The 20,849-nt window shown below is 49.0% G+C and overlaps 1 protein-coding gene across 1 annotated transcript in view; it reads left to right on the forward strand.

The window, feature by feature from the left end:
• The window catches only part of LOC123999673 (cAMP-dependent protein kinase type I-beta regulatory subunit-like), a 432,723-nt gene that overhangs the window by 166,145 nt on the left and 245,729 nt on the right, over positions 1-20,849 (forward strand). The window contains 1 exon segment of the mRNA XM_046305653.1: positions 4,830-4,891. Coding sequence (XP_046161609.1) covers positions 4,830-4,891 — 62 coding nt within the window.

Here is a 20,849-nt window from a genome sequence, read left to right on the forward strand (position 1 = left end):
TCACAGTGCTGTATGGGTTCTGACTGACATGATGTCAGAGCTCTGGCTCTGTGCTTCACAGCGCTGTATGGGTTCTGACTGACATGATGTCAGAGCTCTGGCTCTGTGCTTCACAGCGCTGTATGGGTTCTGACTGACATGATGTCAGAGCTCTGGCTCTGTGCTTCACAGTGCTGTATGGGCTCTGACATGATGTCAGAGCTCTGGCTCTGTGCTTCACAGCGCTGTATGGGTTCTGACTGACATGATGTCAGAGCTCTGGCTCTGTGCTTCACAGCGCTGTGTGGGTTCTGACTGACATGATGTCAGAGCTCTGGCTCTGTGCTTCACAGCGCTGTATGGGTTCTGACATGATGTCAGAGCTCTGGCTCTGTCCTTCACAGTGCTGTATGGGTTCTGACATGATGTCAGAGCTCTGGCTCTGTGCTTCACAGCGCTGTATGGGCTCTGACTGACATGATGTCAGAGCTCTGGCTCTGTGCTTCACAGCGCTGTATGGGTTCTGACTGACATGATGTCAGAGCTCTGGCTCTGTGCTTCACAGTGCTGTATGGGTTCTGACATGATGTCAGAGCTCTGGCTCTGTGCTTCACAGCGCTGTATGGGTTCTGACTGACATGATGTCAGAGCTCTGGCTCTGTGCTTCACAGCGCTGTGTGGGTTCTGACTGACATGATGTCAGAGCTCTGGCTCTGTGCTTCACAGCGCTGTATGGGTTCTGACATGATGTCAGAGCTCTGGCTCTGTCCTTCACAGTGCTGTATGGGTTCTGACATGATGTCAGAGCTCTGGCTCTGTGCTTCACAGCGCTGTATGGGTTCTGACTGACATGATGTCAGAGCTCTGGATCTGTGCTTCACAGCGCTGTATGGGTTCTGACTGACATGATGTCAGAGCTCTGGCTCTGTGCTTCACAGCGCTGTATGGGTTCTGACTGACATGATGTCAGAGCTCTGGCTCTGTGCTTCACAGTGCTGTATGGGTTCTGACTGACATGATGTCAGAGCTCTGGCTCTGTGCATCACAGCGCTGTATGGGTTCTGACTGACATGATGTCAGAGCTCTTAGCAGCTGTTATTGGGGGTGTAGCGAAATGCTTGTGTTCCTAGCTCCAACAGGAACTGTGTACACTTTGTAGAGGTGTGTGTCCACTTGGAGACACCAGTTAGTCCTCTCACTCAAACCCTTGTCCACTTGGAGACACCAGTTAGTCTTCTCACTCAAACCCTTGTCCACTTGGAGACACCAGTTAGCCTTCTCACTCAAACCCTTGTCCACTTGGAGACACCAGTTAGTCCTCTCACTCAAACCCTTGTCCACTTGGAGACACCAGTTAGTCCTCTCACTCAAACCCTTGTCCACTTGGAGACACCAGTTAGTCCTCTCACTCAAACCCTTGTCCACTTGGAGACACCAGTTAGTCCTCTCACTCAAACCCTTGTCCACTTGGAGACATCAGTTAGTCCTCTCACTCAAACCCTTGTCCACTTGGAGACACCAGTTAGTCCTCTCACTCAAACCCTTGTCTACTTGGAGACACCAGTTAGTCTTCTCACTCAAACCCTTGTCCACTTGGAGACACCAGTTAGTCCTCTCACTCAAACCCTTGTCCACTTGGAGACACCAGTTAGTCCTCTCACTCAAACCCTTGTCCCCTTGGAGACACCAGTTAGTCCTCTCACTCAAACCCTTGTCCACTTGGAGACACCAGTTAGTCCTCTCACTCAAACCCTTGTCTACTTGGAGACACCAGTTAGTCCTCTCACTCAAACCCTTGTCCACTTGGAGACACCAGTTAGTCCTCTCACTCAAACCCTTGTCCACTTGGAGACACCAGTTAGTCCTCTCACTCAAACCCTTGTCCACTTGGAGACACCAGTTAGTCCTCTCACTCAAACCCTTGTCCACTTGGAGACACCAGTTAGTCCTCTCACTCAAACCCTTGTCCACTTGGAGACACCAGTTAGTCCTCTCACTCAAACCCTTGTCCACTTGGAGACACCAGTTAGTCCTCTCACTCAAACCCTTGTCCACTTGGAGACACCAGTTAGTCCTCTCACTCAAACCCTTGTCCACTTGGAGACACCAGTTAGTCCTCTCACTCAAACCCTTGTCCACTTGGAGACACCAGTTAGTCCTCTCACTCAAACCCTTGTCCACTTGGAGACACCAGTTAGTCCTCTCACTCAAACCCTTGTCCACTTGGAGACACCAGTTAGTCCTCTCACTCAAACCCTTGTCCACTTGGAGACACCAGTTAGTCCTCTCACTCAAACCCTTGTCCACTTGGAGACACCAGTTAGTCCTCTCACTCAAACCCTTGTCCACTTGGAGACACCAGTTAGTCCTCTCACTCAAACCGTTGTCATTTGTTTGTCTTATGTTGCACCTACTCCACATTTTCCAGGAATATTTGTATCATGTTAATGAATGTACAGTATCCAGAGTATTTTCAGATTTCATTATCAAAAAATGCATTGAAAAGTACAGTAAATGTAAAATCAACACAACAGCGTAATGTTTGTATTCAGTCTTGTCAGGTCAACTGTTGTGTCCTCACCTTTTATCTTTTATTTATTTTATTTAACCTTTATTTAACTCGGCATGTCAGTTAAGAACACATTCTTATTTACAATGATGGCCTACCCCGGCCAAACCCTAAACTGGCCTCCTAATGGGACTCCCAATCATTGTGATACAGCCTGGAATCGAACCAGGGTCTGTAGTGATGTTTCTAGCACTGCAGGGTCTGTAGTGATGCCTCTAGAGATGCAGTGCCTTAGACCTCAGGTCTAATCATTTTCCCATAATCTCAGAACGGTTCCCTTTTGATTCCTACCATGATTATGCATAGCATATGCTTTTCATTTCTCTTCTTTAAGAAACATTTCAATTAAGCCCTATGCATATAGGCCAATTCCCATGAGTGTAAAGGATTAAGTAACCTTCTGTCTTATATAATCATACCAAACGTAACATATCATACTACTTTTATGTTTACTATGTTACGTCTAGTCTATGATACCAGGCTGGTGCTGCAGAGTCACGCCTCAGTTTTCTCATGTGGCTCTGAACACAGACACACACACACATACACTGTTAAAATGTACCAGCTGCAACAAACAGGTTTTTTAGTTTTGTTCAGCCACTCTTTTAGACAGTCAGTAGTTTCAGCTGCTCCTTTGATGGCGTGGTGCACAACAAGCAGAACAAGCCACAACACCCACGCAGACCTATTAGGCCTATCCCACAACAGGGCTCTCAACAGAGGGGTAGTGACTTGGTAGTGACACAGGCCAGGACAGACCACTGGGTGGAGGTGAAGGTGGGGGTGGAGGAGGACTGGGGGACCTAAACAGGACAGACCACTGGAGGTTGAGGAGGTGGAGGAGGACTGGTGGTCCTAAACAGGACAGACCACTGGAGGTTGAGGAGGTGGAGGGTGAGGAGGTGGAGGAGGATTGGTGGTCCTAAACAGGACAGACCACTGGGAGGTGGAGGGTGAGGAGGTGGAGGAGGGCTGGTGGTCCTCAACAGGACAGACCACTGGAGGGTGAGGAGGTGGAGGGTGAGGAAGTGGAGGAGGGCTGGTGGTCCTCAACGGGACAGACCACTGGAGGGTGAGGAGGTGGAGGGGGAGGAGGGTTGGTGTCCTCAACAGGACAGACCACTGGGGGTGAGGAGTTGGAGGGGGAGGAGGTGGAGGAGGGTTGGTGGTCCTCAACAGGACAGACCACTGGGGGGTGAGGAGGTGGAGGAGGGTTGGTGGTCCTCAACAGGACAGACCACTGGGGGTGGAGGAGGGTTGAGTTGTACAGTATGATCGTCTCTCTGCCCCCCTCCACCTGTCAACATTACAGTTGTGTCTGGGTGGTCGGCAGCTACACTATTTCAAAAATAATCATTTGCATGTCTGAGTGACTGCATTCCTGTTCTTACTGTATGTGGTGGACTCAGGATGTGTGTTGGGATGTTGTAGAGTTGATGACAGAGCTCCAGATGGATTGTGGGAGCTGATGTGGTGATGATGATGATGGTGTTGGCGATGAAGGGTTAGCGGTTTGCTTGTCCAGGTGTGTATTGGAAGTGTTTGGGCTGGGGCTGAGGTGCTGTGTGTGTGTCCGGGTCATGCAGAGTTCTCTGGGCTGTGTGTGTGTGTGTGTGTGTGTGTGTGTGTGTGTGTGTGTGTGTGTGTGTGTGTGTGTGTGTGTGTGTGTGTGTGTGTGTGTGTGTGTGTGTGTGTGTGTGTGTGTGTGTGTGTGTGTGTGTGTGTGTGTGTGTGTGTGTGTGTGTGTGTGTGTTTGTTTGCAGCCTGATCCCCTTCATAAAGGACTGAGATGAGAGCACTAACGGTTGTGTTGAAGGCTGCTCTTTCTCCAATGTCACACATCACTGGTGGAAAACACTTCTATGTTGAGGGGTGTGTGTGACGGACAAATGGCAATACTAACCACTGTTTTCTCTCTCTGTCTCTCTGTCTCTCTGTCTCTTTCTCTCTGTCTCTCTCTCTCTCTCTCTCTCTCTCCCTCTCTCTCTCTCTCTCTCTGTCTCTCTCTGTCTCTCTCTCTCTCTCTCTCTCTCTCTCTCTCTCTCTCTCTCTCTCTCTCTGTCTCTCTGTCTCTCTCTCTCTGTCTCTCTGTCTCTCTCTCTGTCTGTCTCTCTCTCTCTCTCTCTCTCTCTCTCTCTCTCTCTCTCTCTCTCTCTCTCTCTCTCTCTCTCTCTCTCTCTCTCTGTCTCTCTCTCTCTCTCTCTCTGTCTCTCTCTCTCTCTCTCTCTCTCTCTCTCTCTCTCTCTCTCTCTCTCTCTCTCTCTCTCTCTCTCTCTCATAGTGACATATTTGATGCCATGTTCCCTGTCATGCACATTGCGGGAGAGACAGTTATTCAGCAAGGTTTGTGAACATAATGTACAATGTGTTAACTCTGTAATACACACATGTAGAGAACACATAGTAGACCTACTGTACACACTGAAACTACTGAAATCACACACACACACACACACACACACACACACACACACACACACACACACACACACACACACACACACACACACACACACACACACACACACACACACACACACACACACACACACACACACACACACACAGACTGTAGTACTGACTGTACTCCCTCGCTTTCTACCAGATGTCAGTGTGACTTCTTCCAAGTCTGACGGTTGTCACTAGTTACCACAGCCACAAAGTCAAATTGGCCTTATCTGTAAAATTCATGAAAACAAAATGAAAAAAAGTATTGCCTTAATTTAAGGTTAGTGTCAGGCATAAGTTTAGCAGTGTGATTAGGGTTAGGTTTAAAATCATATTTTAAGAAGATACTTTTTAGAAAAAGGCAAGGCCTTGTGGCTGTGCCAGCTAGTAACGACCCAGTCTAAGCGCAGCTGTCCAAGGTCTCAGTCTAGGCATCCCATAGCCTTTCACGTTAAACAGACTCACAGACAAACACAGACTCACAGACAAACACACACAATCACACTTACTGTAACCTCACACACTCACAGACAAACACACACACGTAACCACACACTTACTGTAACCTCACACACACAGATAGACACAAACACACATAACCACACTTACTGTAACCACACACATACAGAAAGACACAAACACACATAACCACACTTACTGTAACCTCACACACACACACACAGATGGACACAAACACATAACCACACGTACTGTAATCTCACACACACACATACAGACAGACAGACACAAACACACATAACTACACTTACTGTAACCTCACGCACATACAGATAGACACAAACACACATAACCACACTTACTGTAACCACACACACATACAGACAGACACAAACACACATAACCACACTTACTGTAACCTCACACACACATACAGACAGACACAAACACACATAACTACACTTACTGTAACCTCACACACACATACAGACAGACACCAACACGCGTAACCACACACTTACTGTAAACTCTCACACACACATACAGACAGACACAAACACGCATAACCACACTTACTGTAAACTCACACACACATACAGACAGACACAAACACACATAACCACACTGACTGTAACCTCACACACATACAGACAGACACACACACACACACACACACACACATAACCACACTTACTGTAACCTCACACACACACCCACAGACAGACACAAACACACATAACCACACTTACTGTAACCTCACACACACACACAGATGGACACAAACACACATAACCACACTTACTGTAACTTCACACACACACACAGACAGACACAAACACACATAACTACACTTACTGTAACCTCACACACATACAGACAGACACAAACACACATAACCACACTTACTGTAACTTCACACACACACACACACAGACAGACACAAACACACATAACCACACTTACTGTAACCTCACACACACACATACAGATGGACACAAACACACATAACCACACACTTACTGTAACCTCACACACACACACACACACACACATACAGAAAAACACACATAACCACACTTACTGTAACCTCACACACACACATACAGATGGACACAAACACACATAACCACATTTACTGTAACCTCTCACACACACACGCATACAGACACAAACACACATAACCACACTTACTGTAACCTCACACACACATACAGACAGACACAAACACACATAACCACACTTACTGTAACCTCACACACACATACAGACAGACACAAACACACGTAACCACACACTTACTATAACCTCACACACACACACATACAGACAGACACAAACACACATAACCACACTTACTGTAACCTCACACACACACACAGATGGACACAAACACACATAACCACACTTACTGTAACCTTACACACACATCCAGACAGACACAAACACACATAACCACACTTACTGTAACCTTACACACACATACAGACAGACACAAACACACATAACCACACTTACTGTAACCACACACACACATACAGACAGACACAAACACACATAACCACACTTACTGTAACCACACACATACAGACAGACACAAACACACATAACCACACTTACTGTAACCTCACACACACATACAGATGGACACAAACACACATAACCACACTTACTGTAACCTCTCACACACACACACAGATGGACACAAACACACATAACTACACTTACTGTAACCTCACACACACATACAGACAGACACAAACACACGTAACCACACACTTACTATAACCTCACACACACACACATACAGACAGACACAAACACACATAACCACACTTACTGTAACCTCACACACACACACAGATGGACACAAACACACATAACCACACTTACTGTAACCTTACACACACATCCAGACAGACACAAACACACATAACCACACTTACTGTAACCTTACACACACATACAGACAGACACAAACACACATAACCACACTTACTGTAACCACACACACACATACAGACAGACACAAACACACATAACCACACTTACTGTAACCACACACATACAGACAGACACAAACACACATAACCACACTTACTGTAACCTCACACACACATACAGATGGACACAAACACACATAACCACACTTACTGTAACCTCTCACACACACACAGAGATGGACACAAACACACATAACCACACACTTACTTTAACCTCACACACACACACAGATGGACACAAACACACATAACCACACACTTACTGTAACCTCACACACACATACAGACAGACACAAACACACATAACCACACTTACTGTAACCTCACACACACACACACACACACAGACAGACACAAACACACATAACCACACTTACTGTAACCTCACACACACATACAGACAGACACAAACACACATAACCACACTTAATGTAACCTCACACACACATACAGACAGACACAAACACACGTAACCACACACTTACTATAACCTCACACACACACACATACAGACAGACACAAACACACATAACCACACTTACTGTAACCTCACACACACATCCAGACAGACACAAACACACATAACCACACTTACTGTAACCTTACACACACATCCAGACAGACACAAACACACATAACCACACTTACTGTAACCTTACACACACATACAGACAGACACAAACACACATAACCACACTTACTGTAACCTTACACACACATACAGACAGACACAAACACACATAACCACACTTACTGTAACCACACACACATACAGACAGACACAAACACACATAACCACACTTACTGTAACCACACACATACAGACAGACACAAACACACATAACCACACTTACTGTAACCACACACATACAGACAGACACAAACACACATAACCACACTTACTGTAACCTCACACACACATACAGATGGACACAAACACACATAACCACACTTACTGTAAACTCACACAGACAGACAGACACAAATACACATAACCACACACTTACTGTAAACTCTCACACACACATACAGATGGACACAAACACATAACCACACTTACTGTAACCTTACACACACATACAGACAGACACAAACACACATAACCACACTTACTGTAACCTCACACACACACACACAGATGGACACTAACACATAACCACACGTACTGTAACCACACACTTACTGTAAACTCTCACACACACATACAGATGGACACAAACACACATAACCACACACTTACTGTAACCTCACACACACACACACACACACATACAGAAAAACACACATAACCACACTTACTGTAACCTCACACACACACATACAGATGGACACAAACACACATAACCACATTTACTGTAACCTCTCACACACACATCCAGACAGACACAAACACACATAACCACACTTACTGTAACCTCACACACACAAACAGATGGACACAAACACACATAACCACACTTACTGTAACCTTACACACACATACAGACAGACACAAACACACATAACCACACTTACTGTAACCACACACACACATACAGACAGACACAAACACACATAACCACACTTACTGTAACCACACACATACAGACAGACACAAACACACATAACCACACTTACTGTAACCTCACACACACATACAGATGGACACAAACACACATAACCACACTTACTGTAAACTCACACAGACAGACAGACACAAATACACATAACCACACACTTACTGTAAACTCTCACACACACATACAGATGGACACAAACACATAACCACACTTACTGTAACCTTACACACACATACAGACAGACACAAACACACATAACCACACTTACTGTAACCTCACACACACACACAGATGGACACTAACACATAACCACACGTACTGTAACCACACACTTACTGTAAACTCTCACACACACATACAGATGGACACAAACACATAAACACTTACTGTAACCTCACACACACATACAGACAGACACAAACACACATAACCACACTTACTGTAACCACACACATACAGACAGACACAAACACGCATAACCACACTTACTGTAATCTCACACACATACAGATAGATACAAACACACATAAACACACTTACTGTAACCTCACACACACACACAGACAGACACAAACACACATAACCACACTTACTGTAACCTCTCACACACATACAGACAGACACAAACACACATAACCACACACTTACTTTAACCTCACACACACATACAGACAGACACAAACACACATAACCACACTTACTGTAACCTCACACACACATACAGATGGACACAAACACACATAACCACACTTACTGTAAACTCACACAGACAGACTGACACAAATACACATAACCACACACTTACTGTAAACTCTCACACACACATACAGATGGACACAAACACATAACCACACTTACTGTAACCTTACACACACATACAGACAGACACAAACACACATAACCACACTTACTGTAACCTCACACACACACACAGATGGACACTAACACATAACCACACGTACTGTAACCACACACTTACTGTAAACTCTCACACACACATACAGATGGACACAAACACATAAACACTTACTGTAACCTCACACACACATACAGACAGACACAAACACACATAACCACACTTACTGTAACCACACACATACAGACAGACACAAACACGCATAACCACACTTACTGTAATCTCACACACATACAGATAGATACAAACACACATAAACACACTTACTGTAACCTCACACACACACACAGACAGACACAAACACACATAACCACACTTACTGTAACCTCTCACACACATACAGACAGACACAAACACACATAACCACACACTTACTTTAACCTCACACACACATACAGACAGACACAAACACACATAACCACACTTACTGTAACCTCACACACACATACAGATGGACACAAACACACATAACCACACTTACTGTAAACTCACACAGACAGACTGACACAAACACACATAACCACACTTACTGTAACGTCACACACACACACAGAGATGGACACAAACACATAACCACACGAACTGTAATCTCACACACACACATACAGACAGACACAAACACACATAACCACACTTACTGTAACCTTACACACACATACAGATGGACACAAACACACATAACCACACACTTACTGTAACTTCACACACACACACAGATGGACACAAACACATAACCACACGAACTGTAATCTCACACACACACATACAGACAGACACAAACACACGTAACGACACACTTACTGTAAACTCTCACACACACATACAGACAGACACAAACACACATAACCACACTTACTGTAACATCTCACACACACACACACAGATGGACACAAACACACATAACCACACACTTACTTTAACCTCACACACACATACAGATGGACACAAACACACATAACCACACTTAGTGTAACCTGTCACACACACACACAGATGGACACAAACACACGTAACCACACACTTACTGTAAACTCTCACACACACATACAGACAGACACAAACACACATAACCACACTTACTGTAACCTCACACACACATACAGACAGACACAAACACACGTAACCACACACTTACTGTAAACTCTCACACACACATACAGACAGACACAAACACACATAACCACACTTACTGTAACCTTACACACACATACAGACAGACACAAACACACATAACCACACTTACTGTAACCTTACACACACATACAGACAGACACAAACACACATAACCACACTTACTGTAACCACACACACATACAGACAGACACAAACACACATAACCACACTTACTGTAACCACACACATACAGACAGACACAAACACACATAACCACACTTACTGTAACCTCACACACACATACAGATGGACACAAACACACATAACCACACTTACTGTAACCTCTCACACACACACACAGATGGACACAAACACACATAACCACACACTTACTTTAACCTCACACACACACACAGATGGACACAAACACACATAACCACACACTTACTTTAACCTCACACACACACACAGATGGACACAAACACACATAACCACACACTTACTGTAACCTCACACACACACACACATACAGAAAAACACACATAACCACACTTACTGTAACCTCACACACACACACACACACACACACACAGACAGACAGACACAAACACACATAACCACACTTACTGTAACCTCACACACACACACACAGATGGACACAAACACACATAACCACACTTACTGTAACTTCACACATACACACAGACAGACACAAACACACATAACTACACTTACTGTAACCTCACACACATAAAGACAGACACAAACACACATAACCACATTTACTGTAATCTCACACACACACACACATACAGAAAAAAACACACATAACCACACTTACTGTAACCTCACACACACACATACAGATGGACACAAACACACATAACCACACACTTACTGTAACCTCACACACACACACACACACACACATACAGAAAAACACACATAACCACACTTACTGTAACCTCACACACACACATACAGATGGACACAAACACACATAACCACATTTACTGTAACCTCTCACACACACATCCAGACAGACACAAACACACATAACCACACTTACTGTAACCTCACACACACACACAGATGGACACAAACACACATAACCACACTTACTGTAACCTTACACACACATACAGACAGACACAAACACACATAACCACACTTACTGTAACCACACACACACATACAGACAGACACAAACACACATAACCACACTTACTGTAACCACACACATACAGACAGACACAAACACACATAACCACACTTACTGTAACCTCACACACACATACAGATGGACACAAACACACATAACCACACTTACTGTAAACTCACACAGACAGACAGACACAAATACACATAACCACACACTTACTGTAAACTCTCACACACACATACAGATGGACACAAACACATAACCACACTTACTGTAACCTTACACACACATACAGACAGACACAAACACACATAACCACACTTACTGTAACCTCACACACACACACAGATGGACACTAACACATAACCACACGTACTGTAACCACACACTTACTGTAAACTCTCACACACACATACAGATGGACACAAACACATAAACACTTACTGTAACCTCACACACACATACAGACAGACACAAACACACATAACCACACTTACTGTAACCACACACATACAGACAGACACAAACACGCATAACCACACTTACTGTAACCTCACACACACACACAGACAGACACAAACACACATAACCACACTTACTGTAACCTCTCACACACATACAGACAGACACAAACACACATAACCACACACTTACTTTAACCTCACACACACATACAGACAGACACAAACACACATAACCACACTTACTGTAACCTCACACACACATACAGATGGACACAAACACACATAACCACACTTACTGTAAACTCACACAGACAGACTGACACAAACACACATAACCACACTTACTGTAACGTCACACACACACACAGAGATGGACACAAACACATAACCACACGAACTGTAATCTCACACACACACATACAGACAGACACAAACACACATAACCACACTTACTGTAACCTTACACACACATACAGATGGACACAAACACATAACCACACGAACTGTAATCTCACACACACACATACAGACAGACACAAACACACGTAACGACACACTTACTGTAAACTCTCACACACACATACAGACAGACACAAACACACATAACCACACTTACTGTAACATCTCACACACACACACACAGATGGACACAAACACACATAACCACACACTTACTTTAACCTCACACACACATACAGATGGACACAAACACACATAACCACACTTAGTGTAACCTGTCACACACACACACAGATGGACACAAACACACGTAACCACACACTTACTGTAAACTCTCACACACACATACAGACAGACACAAACACACATAACCACACTTACTGTAACCTCACACACACATACAGACAGACACAAACACACGTAACCACACACTTACTGTAAACTCTCACACACACATACAGACAGACACAAACACACATAACCACACTTACTGTAACATCTCACACACACACACAGATGGACACAAACACACATAACCACACACTTACTTTAACCTCACACACACACACAGATGGACACAAACACACATAACCACACACTTACTTTAACCTCACACACACACACAGATGGACACAAACACACTTAACCACAATTACTGTAACCTCACACACACACACACATACAGAAAAAAACACACATAACCACACTTACTGTAACCTCACACACACACATACAGATGGACACAAACACACATAACCACATTTACTGTAATCTCACACACATCCAGACAGACACAAACAGACATCACCACACTTACAGTAACCTTACACACACATACAGACACAAACACACATAACCACACTTTCTGTAACCTCACACACACATACAGACAGACACAAACACACATAACCACACTGACTGTAACCTCACACACACATACAGACAGACACAAACACACATACCTACACTTACTGTAACCTCACACACACATACAGATCGACAGAAACACACATAACCACACACTTACTATAACCTCACACACACACACAGATGGACACAAACACAAATAAACACACTTACTGTAACCTCACACACACACACACATACAGAAAGACACAAACACACATAACCACACTTACTGTAACCACACACATACAGACAGACACAAACACACATAACCACACTTACTTTAACCTCACACACATACATACAGACACACACCGTATAGAGTAGATTCAGGCAATAGGCACACATATAGGCGTGAACAACCCCCCCGCTTCCCCCAGACAGTGCTCCTGTGGTGGACTCTACAGTATCTGTCCTAATTTGGTGATAACTAGGAGGTGGGTGAAGAGAGAGAGAGGTAGTGGGGAAGGGAGAGAGAGAGAGGCAGTGGAGTGGGGAAGGGAGAGAGAGAGAGGCAGTGGGGAAGGGAGAGAGAGGCAGTGGGGAAGGGAGAGAGAGGCAGTGGGGAAGGGAGAGAGAGAGGGGCAGTGGGGAAGGGAGAGAGAGAGAGAGGCAGTGGGGAAGGGAGAGAGAGGCAGTGGGGAAGGGAGAGAGAGAGGGGCAGTGGGGAAGGGAGAGAGAGAGAGGCAGTGGGGAAGGGAGAGAGATAGAGAGGCAGTGGGGAAGGGAGAGAGAGAGACAGTGGGGAAGGGAGATGGAGAGAGGCAGTGGGGAAGGGAGAGAGAGAGGCAGTGGGGAAGGGAGAGAGAGAGCGAGGCAGTGGGGAAGGGGGAGAGAGAGAGGCAGTGGGTAAGGGAGAGAGAGAGGCAGTGGGGAAGGGAGAGAGAGAGATGCAGTGGGGAAGGGAAAGAGAGAGGCAGTGGGGAAGGGAGAGAGAGAGATGCAGTGGGGAAGGGAGACAGAGAGAGGCAGTGGGGAAGGGAGAGAGAGAGAGGCAGTGGGGAAGGGAGAGAGAGAGAGGCAGTGGGGAAGGGAGAGAGAGAGAGGCAGTGGGGAAGGGAGAGAGAGAGGCAGTGGGGAAGGGAGAGAGAGAGATGCAGTGGGGAAGGGAGACAGAGAGAGGCAGTGGGGAAGGGAGAGAGAGAGGCAGTGGGGAAGGGAGAGAGAGGCAGTGGGGAAGGGAGAGAGAGAGGGGCAGTGGGGAAGGGAGAGAGAGAGAGGCAGTGGGGAAGGGAGACAGAGAGAGAGGCAGTGGGGAAGGGAGAGAGGCAGTGGGGAAGGGAGAGAGAGGGGCAGTGGGGAAGGGAGAGAGAGAGAGGCAGTGGGGAAGGGAGAGAGAGAGGCAGTGGGGAAGGGAGAGAGAGAGAGGCAGTGGGGAAGGGAGAGAGAGAGAGGCAGTGGGGAAGGGAGAGAGAGAGAGGCAGTGGGGAAGGGAGAGAGAGAGGGGCAGTGGGGAAGGGAGAGAGGCAGTGGGGAAGGGAGAGAGAGAGGGGCAGTGGGGAAGGGAGAGAGAGAGAGGCAGTGGGGAAGGGAGAGAGAGAGGCAGTGGGGAAGGGAGAGAGAGAGAGAGGCAGTGGGGAAGGGAGAGAGAGAGAGGCAGTGGGGAAGGGAGAGAGAGAGAGGCAGTGGGGAAGGGAGAGAGAGAGGGGCAGTGGGGAAGGGAGAGAGAGAGAGGCAGTGGGGAAGGGAGAGAGAGAGGGGCAGTGGGGAAGGGAGAGAGAGAGAGGCAGTGGGGAAGGGAGAGAGAGAGAGGCAGTGGGGAAGGGAGAGAGAGAGGCAGTGGGGAAGGGAGAGAGAGAGAGAGAGGCAGTGGGGAAGGGAGAGAGAGAGAGAGGCAGTGGGGAAGGGAGAGAGAGAGGCAGTGGGGAAGGGAGATGGAGAGAGGCAGTGGGGAAGGGAGAGAGAGAGGCAGTGGGGAAGGGAGAGAGAGAGAGGCAGTGGGGAAGGGAGAGAGAGAGAGGCAGTGGGGAAGGGAGAGAGATAGAGAGGCAGTGGGGAAGGGAGAGAGAGAGGCAGTGGGGAAGGGAGATGGAGAGAGGCAGTGGGGAAGGGAGAGAGAGAGGCAGTGGGGAAGGGAGAGAGAGAGCGAGGCAGTGGGGAAGGGGGAGAGAGAGGCAGTGGGGAAGGGAGAGAGAGAGGCAGTGGGGAAGGGAGAGAGAGAGATGCAGTGGGGAAGGGAGACAGAGAGAGGCAGTGGGGAAGGGAGAGAGAGAGAGAGAGAGGCAGTGGGGAAGGGAGAGAGAGAGGCAGTGGGGAAGGGAGAGAGAGAGATGCAGTGGGGAAGGGAGACAGAGAGATGCAGTGGGGAAGGGAGACAGAGAGGGGCAGTGGGGAAGGGAGAGAGAGAGGCAGTGGGGAAGGGAGAGAGAGAGGCAGTAGGGAAGGGAGAGAGAGAGAGGCAGTGGGGAAGGGAGAGAGAGAGGCAGTGGGGAAGGGAGAGAGAGAGGCAGTGGGGAAGGGAGAGAGAGAGATGCAGTGGGGAAGGGAGACAGAGAGAGGCAGTGGGGAAGGGAGACAGAGAGAGGCAGTGGGGAAGGGAGAGAGAGAGGCAGTGGGGAAGGGAGAGAGAGAGAGGCAGTGGGGAAGGGAGAGAGAGAGAGGCAGTGGGGAAGGAGAGAGAGAGGCAGTGGGGAAGGGAGAGAGAGAGATGCAGTGGGGAAGGGAGACAGAGAGGCAGTGGGGAAGGGAGAGAGAGAGGCAGTGGGGAAGGGAGAGAGAGAGAGAGAGGCAGTGGGGAAGGGAGAGAGAGAGGCAGTGGGGAAGGGAGAGAGAGAGATGCAGTGGGGAAGGGAGAGAGAGAGAGGCAGTGGGGAAGGGAGAGAGAGAGGCAGTGGGGAAGGGAGAGAGAGAGAGGCAGGGGGAAGGGAGAGAGAGAGGCAGTGGGGAAGGGAGAGAGAGAGGCAGTGGGGAAGGGAGGGAGAGAGAGAGGCAGTGGGGAAGGGAGAGAGAGAGAGGCAGTGGGGAAGGGAGAGAGAGAGAGGCAGTGGGGAAGGGAGAGAGAGAGGCAGTGGGGAAGGGAGAGAGAGAGAGGGGCAGTGGGGAAGGGAGAGAGAGCGAGGCAGTGGGGAAGGGAGAGAGAGAGGCAGTGGGGAAGGGAGAGAGAGAGCGAGGCAGTGGGGAAGGGGGAGAGAGAGAGGCAGTGGGGAAGGGAGAGAGAGAGGCAGTGGGGAAGGGAGAGAGAGAGAGAGAGAGAGGCAGTGGGGAAGGGAGAGAGAGAGGCAGTGGGGAAGGGGAGAGAGAGATGCAGTGGGGAAGGGGAGAGAGAGAGAGGCAGTGGGGAAGGGAGAGAGAGAGGCAGTGGGGAAGGGAGAGAGAGAGGCAGTGGGGAAGGGAGAGAGAGAGAGGCAGTGGGGAAGGAGAGAGAGAGGCAGTGGGGAAGGGAGAGAGAGCGAGGCAGTGGGGAAGGGAGAGAGAGAGGCAGTGGGGAAGGGAGAGAGAGAGGCAGTGGGGAAGGGAGAGAGAGAGGCAGTGGGGAAGGGAGAGAGAGAGAGGCAGTGGGGAAGGGAGAGAGAGAGGCAGTGGGGAAGGGAGAGAGAGCGAGGCAGTGGGGAAGGGAGAGAGAGAGGCAGTGGGGAAGGGTGAGAGAGAGGCAGTGGGGAAGGGAGAGAGAGAGACAGTGGGGAAGGGAGAGAGTGCGAGGCAGTGGGGAAGGGAGAGAGAGAGGCAGTGGGGAAGGGAGAGAGAGCGAGGCAGTGGGGAAGGGAGAGAGAGGCAGTGGGGAAGGGAGAGAGAGAGGCAGTGGGGAAGGGAGACAGAGAGAGGCAGTGGGGAAGGGAGAGAGAGAGGCAGTGGGGAAGGGAGAGAGAGAGAGAGGCAGTGGGGAAGGGAGAGAGAGAGAGAGGCAGTGGGGAAGGGAGAGAGAGAGGCAGTGGGGAAGGGAGAGACAGAGAGAGGCAGTGGGGAAGGGAGAGACAGAGAGAGGCAGTGGGGAAGGGAGAGAGAGAGGCAGTGGGGAAGGGAGAGAGAGAGAGAGGCAGTGGAGAAGGGAGAGAGAGAGAGAGGCAGTGGGGAAGGGAGAGAGAGAGGCAGTGGGGAAGGGAGAGACAGAGAGAGGCAGTGGGGAATGGAGAGAGAGAGAGGCAGTGGGGAAGGCTGGGTTTTTCCACAGTTTCCTGTGTGTATCAAGAATGGTCCACCACCCAAAGGACATCCAGCCAACTTGACACAACTGTGGGAAGCATTGGAGTCAACATGGGCCAGCATTCCTGTGGAACGCTTTCGACACCTTGAAGAGTCCATGTCCTGATGAATTAAGGCTGCTTTGAGAGCAAAATGAGGTGCATCTCAATATTAGGAAGGTGTTCTTAATGTTTTTTACAGTCAGTGTATATAATGGACTATCCAGGTATGACTAAACTGTTATCCTGATGTAACATGGTGGCCTAGCCTAACCGTGGCCTAGCCTAACCGTGGCCTAGCCTAACCGTAGCCTAACCGTGGCCTAGCCTAACCGTGGCCTAGCCTAACCGTGACCTAGCCTAACTGTGCCCTAGCCTAACTGTGGCCAAGCCTAACCGTGGCCTAGCCTAACCATAGCCTAACCGTGGTCTAGCCTAACCGTGACCTAGCCTAACCGTGGCCTAGCCTAACCGTGGCCTAGCCTAACCGTGGCCTAGCCTAACCGTAGCCTAACCGTGACCTAGCCTAACCGTGGCCTAGCTTAACCGTGGCCTAGCCTGACCATGACCTAGCCTAACCGTAGCCTAACCGTGGCCTAGCCTAACCGTAACCTAACCGTAGCCTAGCCTAACCGTAGCCTAACCGTGGCCTAGCCTAACCGTGGCCCAGCCTAACCATGACCTAGCCTAACCGTGGCCTAGCCTAACCGTAGCCTAGCATAACCGTAGCCTAACCGTGGCCTAGCCTAACCGTGACCTAGCCTAACCGTGGCCTAGCCTAACCGTGGCCTAGCCTAACCATAGCCTAACCGTGGCCTAGCTTAACCGTGGCCTAGCCTGACCGTGAACTAGCCTAACCGTGGCCTAGCCTAACCGTGACCTAGCCTAACCGTGGCCTAGCCTAACCGTGACCTAGCCTAACTGTGCCCTAGCCTAACTGTGGCCAAGCCTAACCGTGGCCTAGCCTAACCATAGCCTAACCGTGGCCTAGCCTAACCGTGGCCTAGCCTAACCGTGGCCTAGCCTAACCGTGGCCTAGCCTAACCCTAGCCTAACCATGGCCTAGCCTAACCGTGGCCTAGCCTAACCATAGCCTAACCGTGGCCTAGCTTAACCGTGGCCTAGCCTGACCGTGACCTAGCCTAACCGTGGCCTAGCCTAACCGTGGCCTAGCCTAACCGTAGCCTAACCGTGGCCTAGCCTAACCGTGGCCTAGCCTAACCGTGGCCTAGCCTAACCCTAGCCTAACCATGGCCTAGCCTAACCGTGGCCTAGCCTAACCATAGCCTAACCGTGGCCTAGCTTAACCGTGGCCTAGCCTGACCGTGACCTAGCCTAACCGTGGCCTAGCCTAACCGTGGCCTAGCCTAACCGCCTAACCGTAGCCTAACCGTGGCCTAGCCTAACCGTGGCCTAGCCTAACCGTGGCGTGGCCTAGCCTAACCGTGACCGTGGCCTAGCCTAACCGTGGTGCCTAACCGTAGCAGCCTAACTGCCCTAGCCTAACTGTGGCCAAGCCTAACCGTGGCCTAGCCTAACCATAGCCTAACCGTGGCCTAGCCTAACCGTGACCTAGCCTAACCGTGGCCTAGCCTAACCGTGGCCTAGCCTAACCGTAGCCTAATCGTGGCCTAGCCTAACCGTGGCCTAGCCTAACCGTGACCTAGCCTAACTGTGCCCTAGCCTAACCGTGTGGCCTAGCCTAACCCAAGCCTAACCGTGGCCAGCCTAACCAGCCTAGCCTAACCGTGGCCTAGCCTAACCGTGACCTAGCCTAACCGTGGCCTAGCCTAACCGTGGCCTAGCTAACCGTAACCGTAGCCCTAACCGTGGCCTAGCCTAACCGTGGCCTAGCCTAACCATAGCCTAACCGCCTAGCTTAACCGTGGCCTAGCCTGACCGTGCCTAACCGTGGCCTAGCCTAACCGTGGCCTAGCCTAACCGTGGCCTAACCGTGGCCTAGCCTAACCGTGTAGCCTAACCTAAGCCTAACCGTGGCCTAGCCTAACCGTGGCCCTAACCAGCCTAACCGTGACCTAGCCTAACCGTGGCCTAGCCTAACCGTAGCCCAACCGCAGCCCAACCGTGGCCTAGCCTAACCGTAGCCCTAACCACTAGCCTAACCGTGACCTAGCCTAACCGTGGCCTAGCCTAACCGTGGCCAAGCCTAACCGTAGCCTAACCGTGGCCTAGCCTAACCGTGGCCTAGCCTAACCGTAGCCTAACCGTAGCCTAGCTTAACCGTGGCCTAGCCTGAACCGTGTGGCCTAGCCTAACCGTGGCCTAGTGACCATGGCCTAGCCTAACCGTGGCCTAGCCTAACCGTGGCCTAGCCTAACCGTAGCCTAACCGTGGCCTAGCCTAACCGTGGCCCAGCCTAACCATGACCTAGCCTAACCGTGGCCAAGCCTAACCGTGGCCTAGCCTAACCATAGCCTAACCGTGGCCTAGCCTAACCGTGACCTAGCCTAACCATAGCCTAACCGTGGCTAGCTCTAAACCCTTAGCCTAACCGTGGCCTAGCCTAACCGTGGCCTAGCCTAACCGTAGCCTAACCGTGGCCTAGCCTAACCGTAGCCTAACCGTGGCCTAGCCTAACCGTGGCCTAGCCTAACCATAGCCTAACCGTGGCCTAGCTTAACCGTGGCCCAGCCTAAGCTAACCTAGCCTAACCGTGAACTAGCCTAACCGTGGCCT

The sequence above is a fragment of the Oncorhynchus gorbuscha genome, linkage group LG16 (assembly GCF_021184085.1).
Source record: "Oncorhynchus gorbuscha isolate QuinsamMale2020 ecotype Even-year linkage group LG16, OgorEven_v1.0, whole genome shotgun sequence".
NCBI classification, from domain to species: domain Eukaryota; kingdom Metazoa; phylum Chordata; class Actinopteri; order Salmoniformes; family Salmonidae; genus Oncorhynchus; species Oncorhynchus gorbuscha.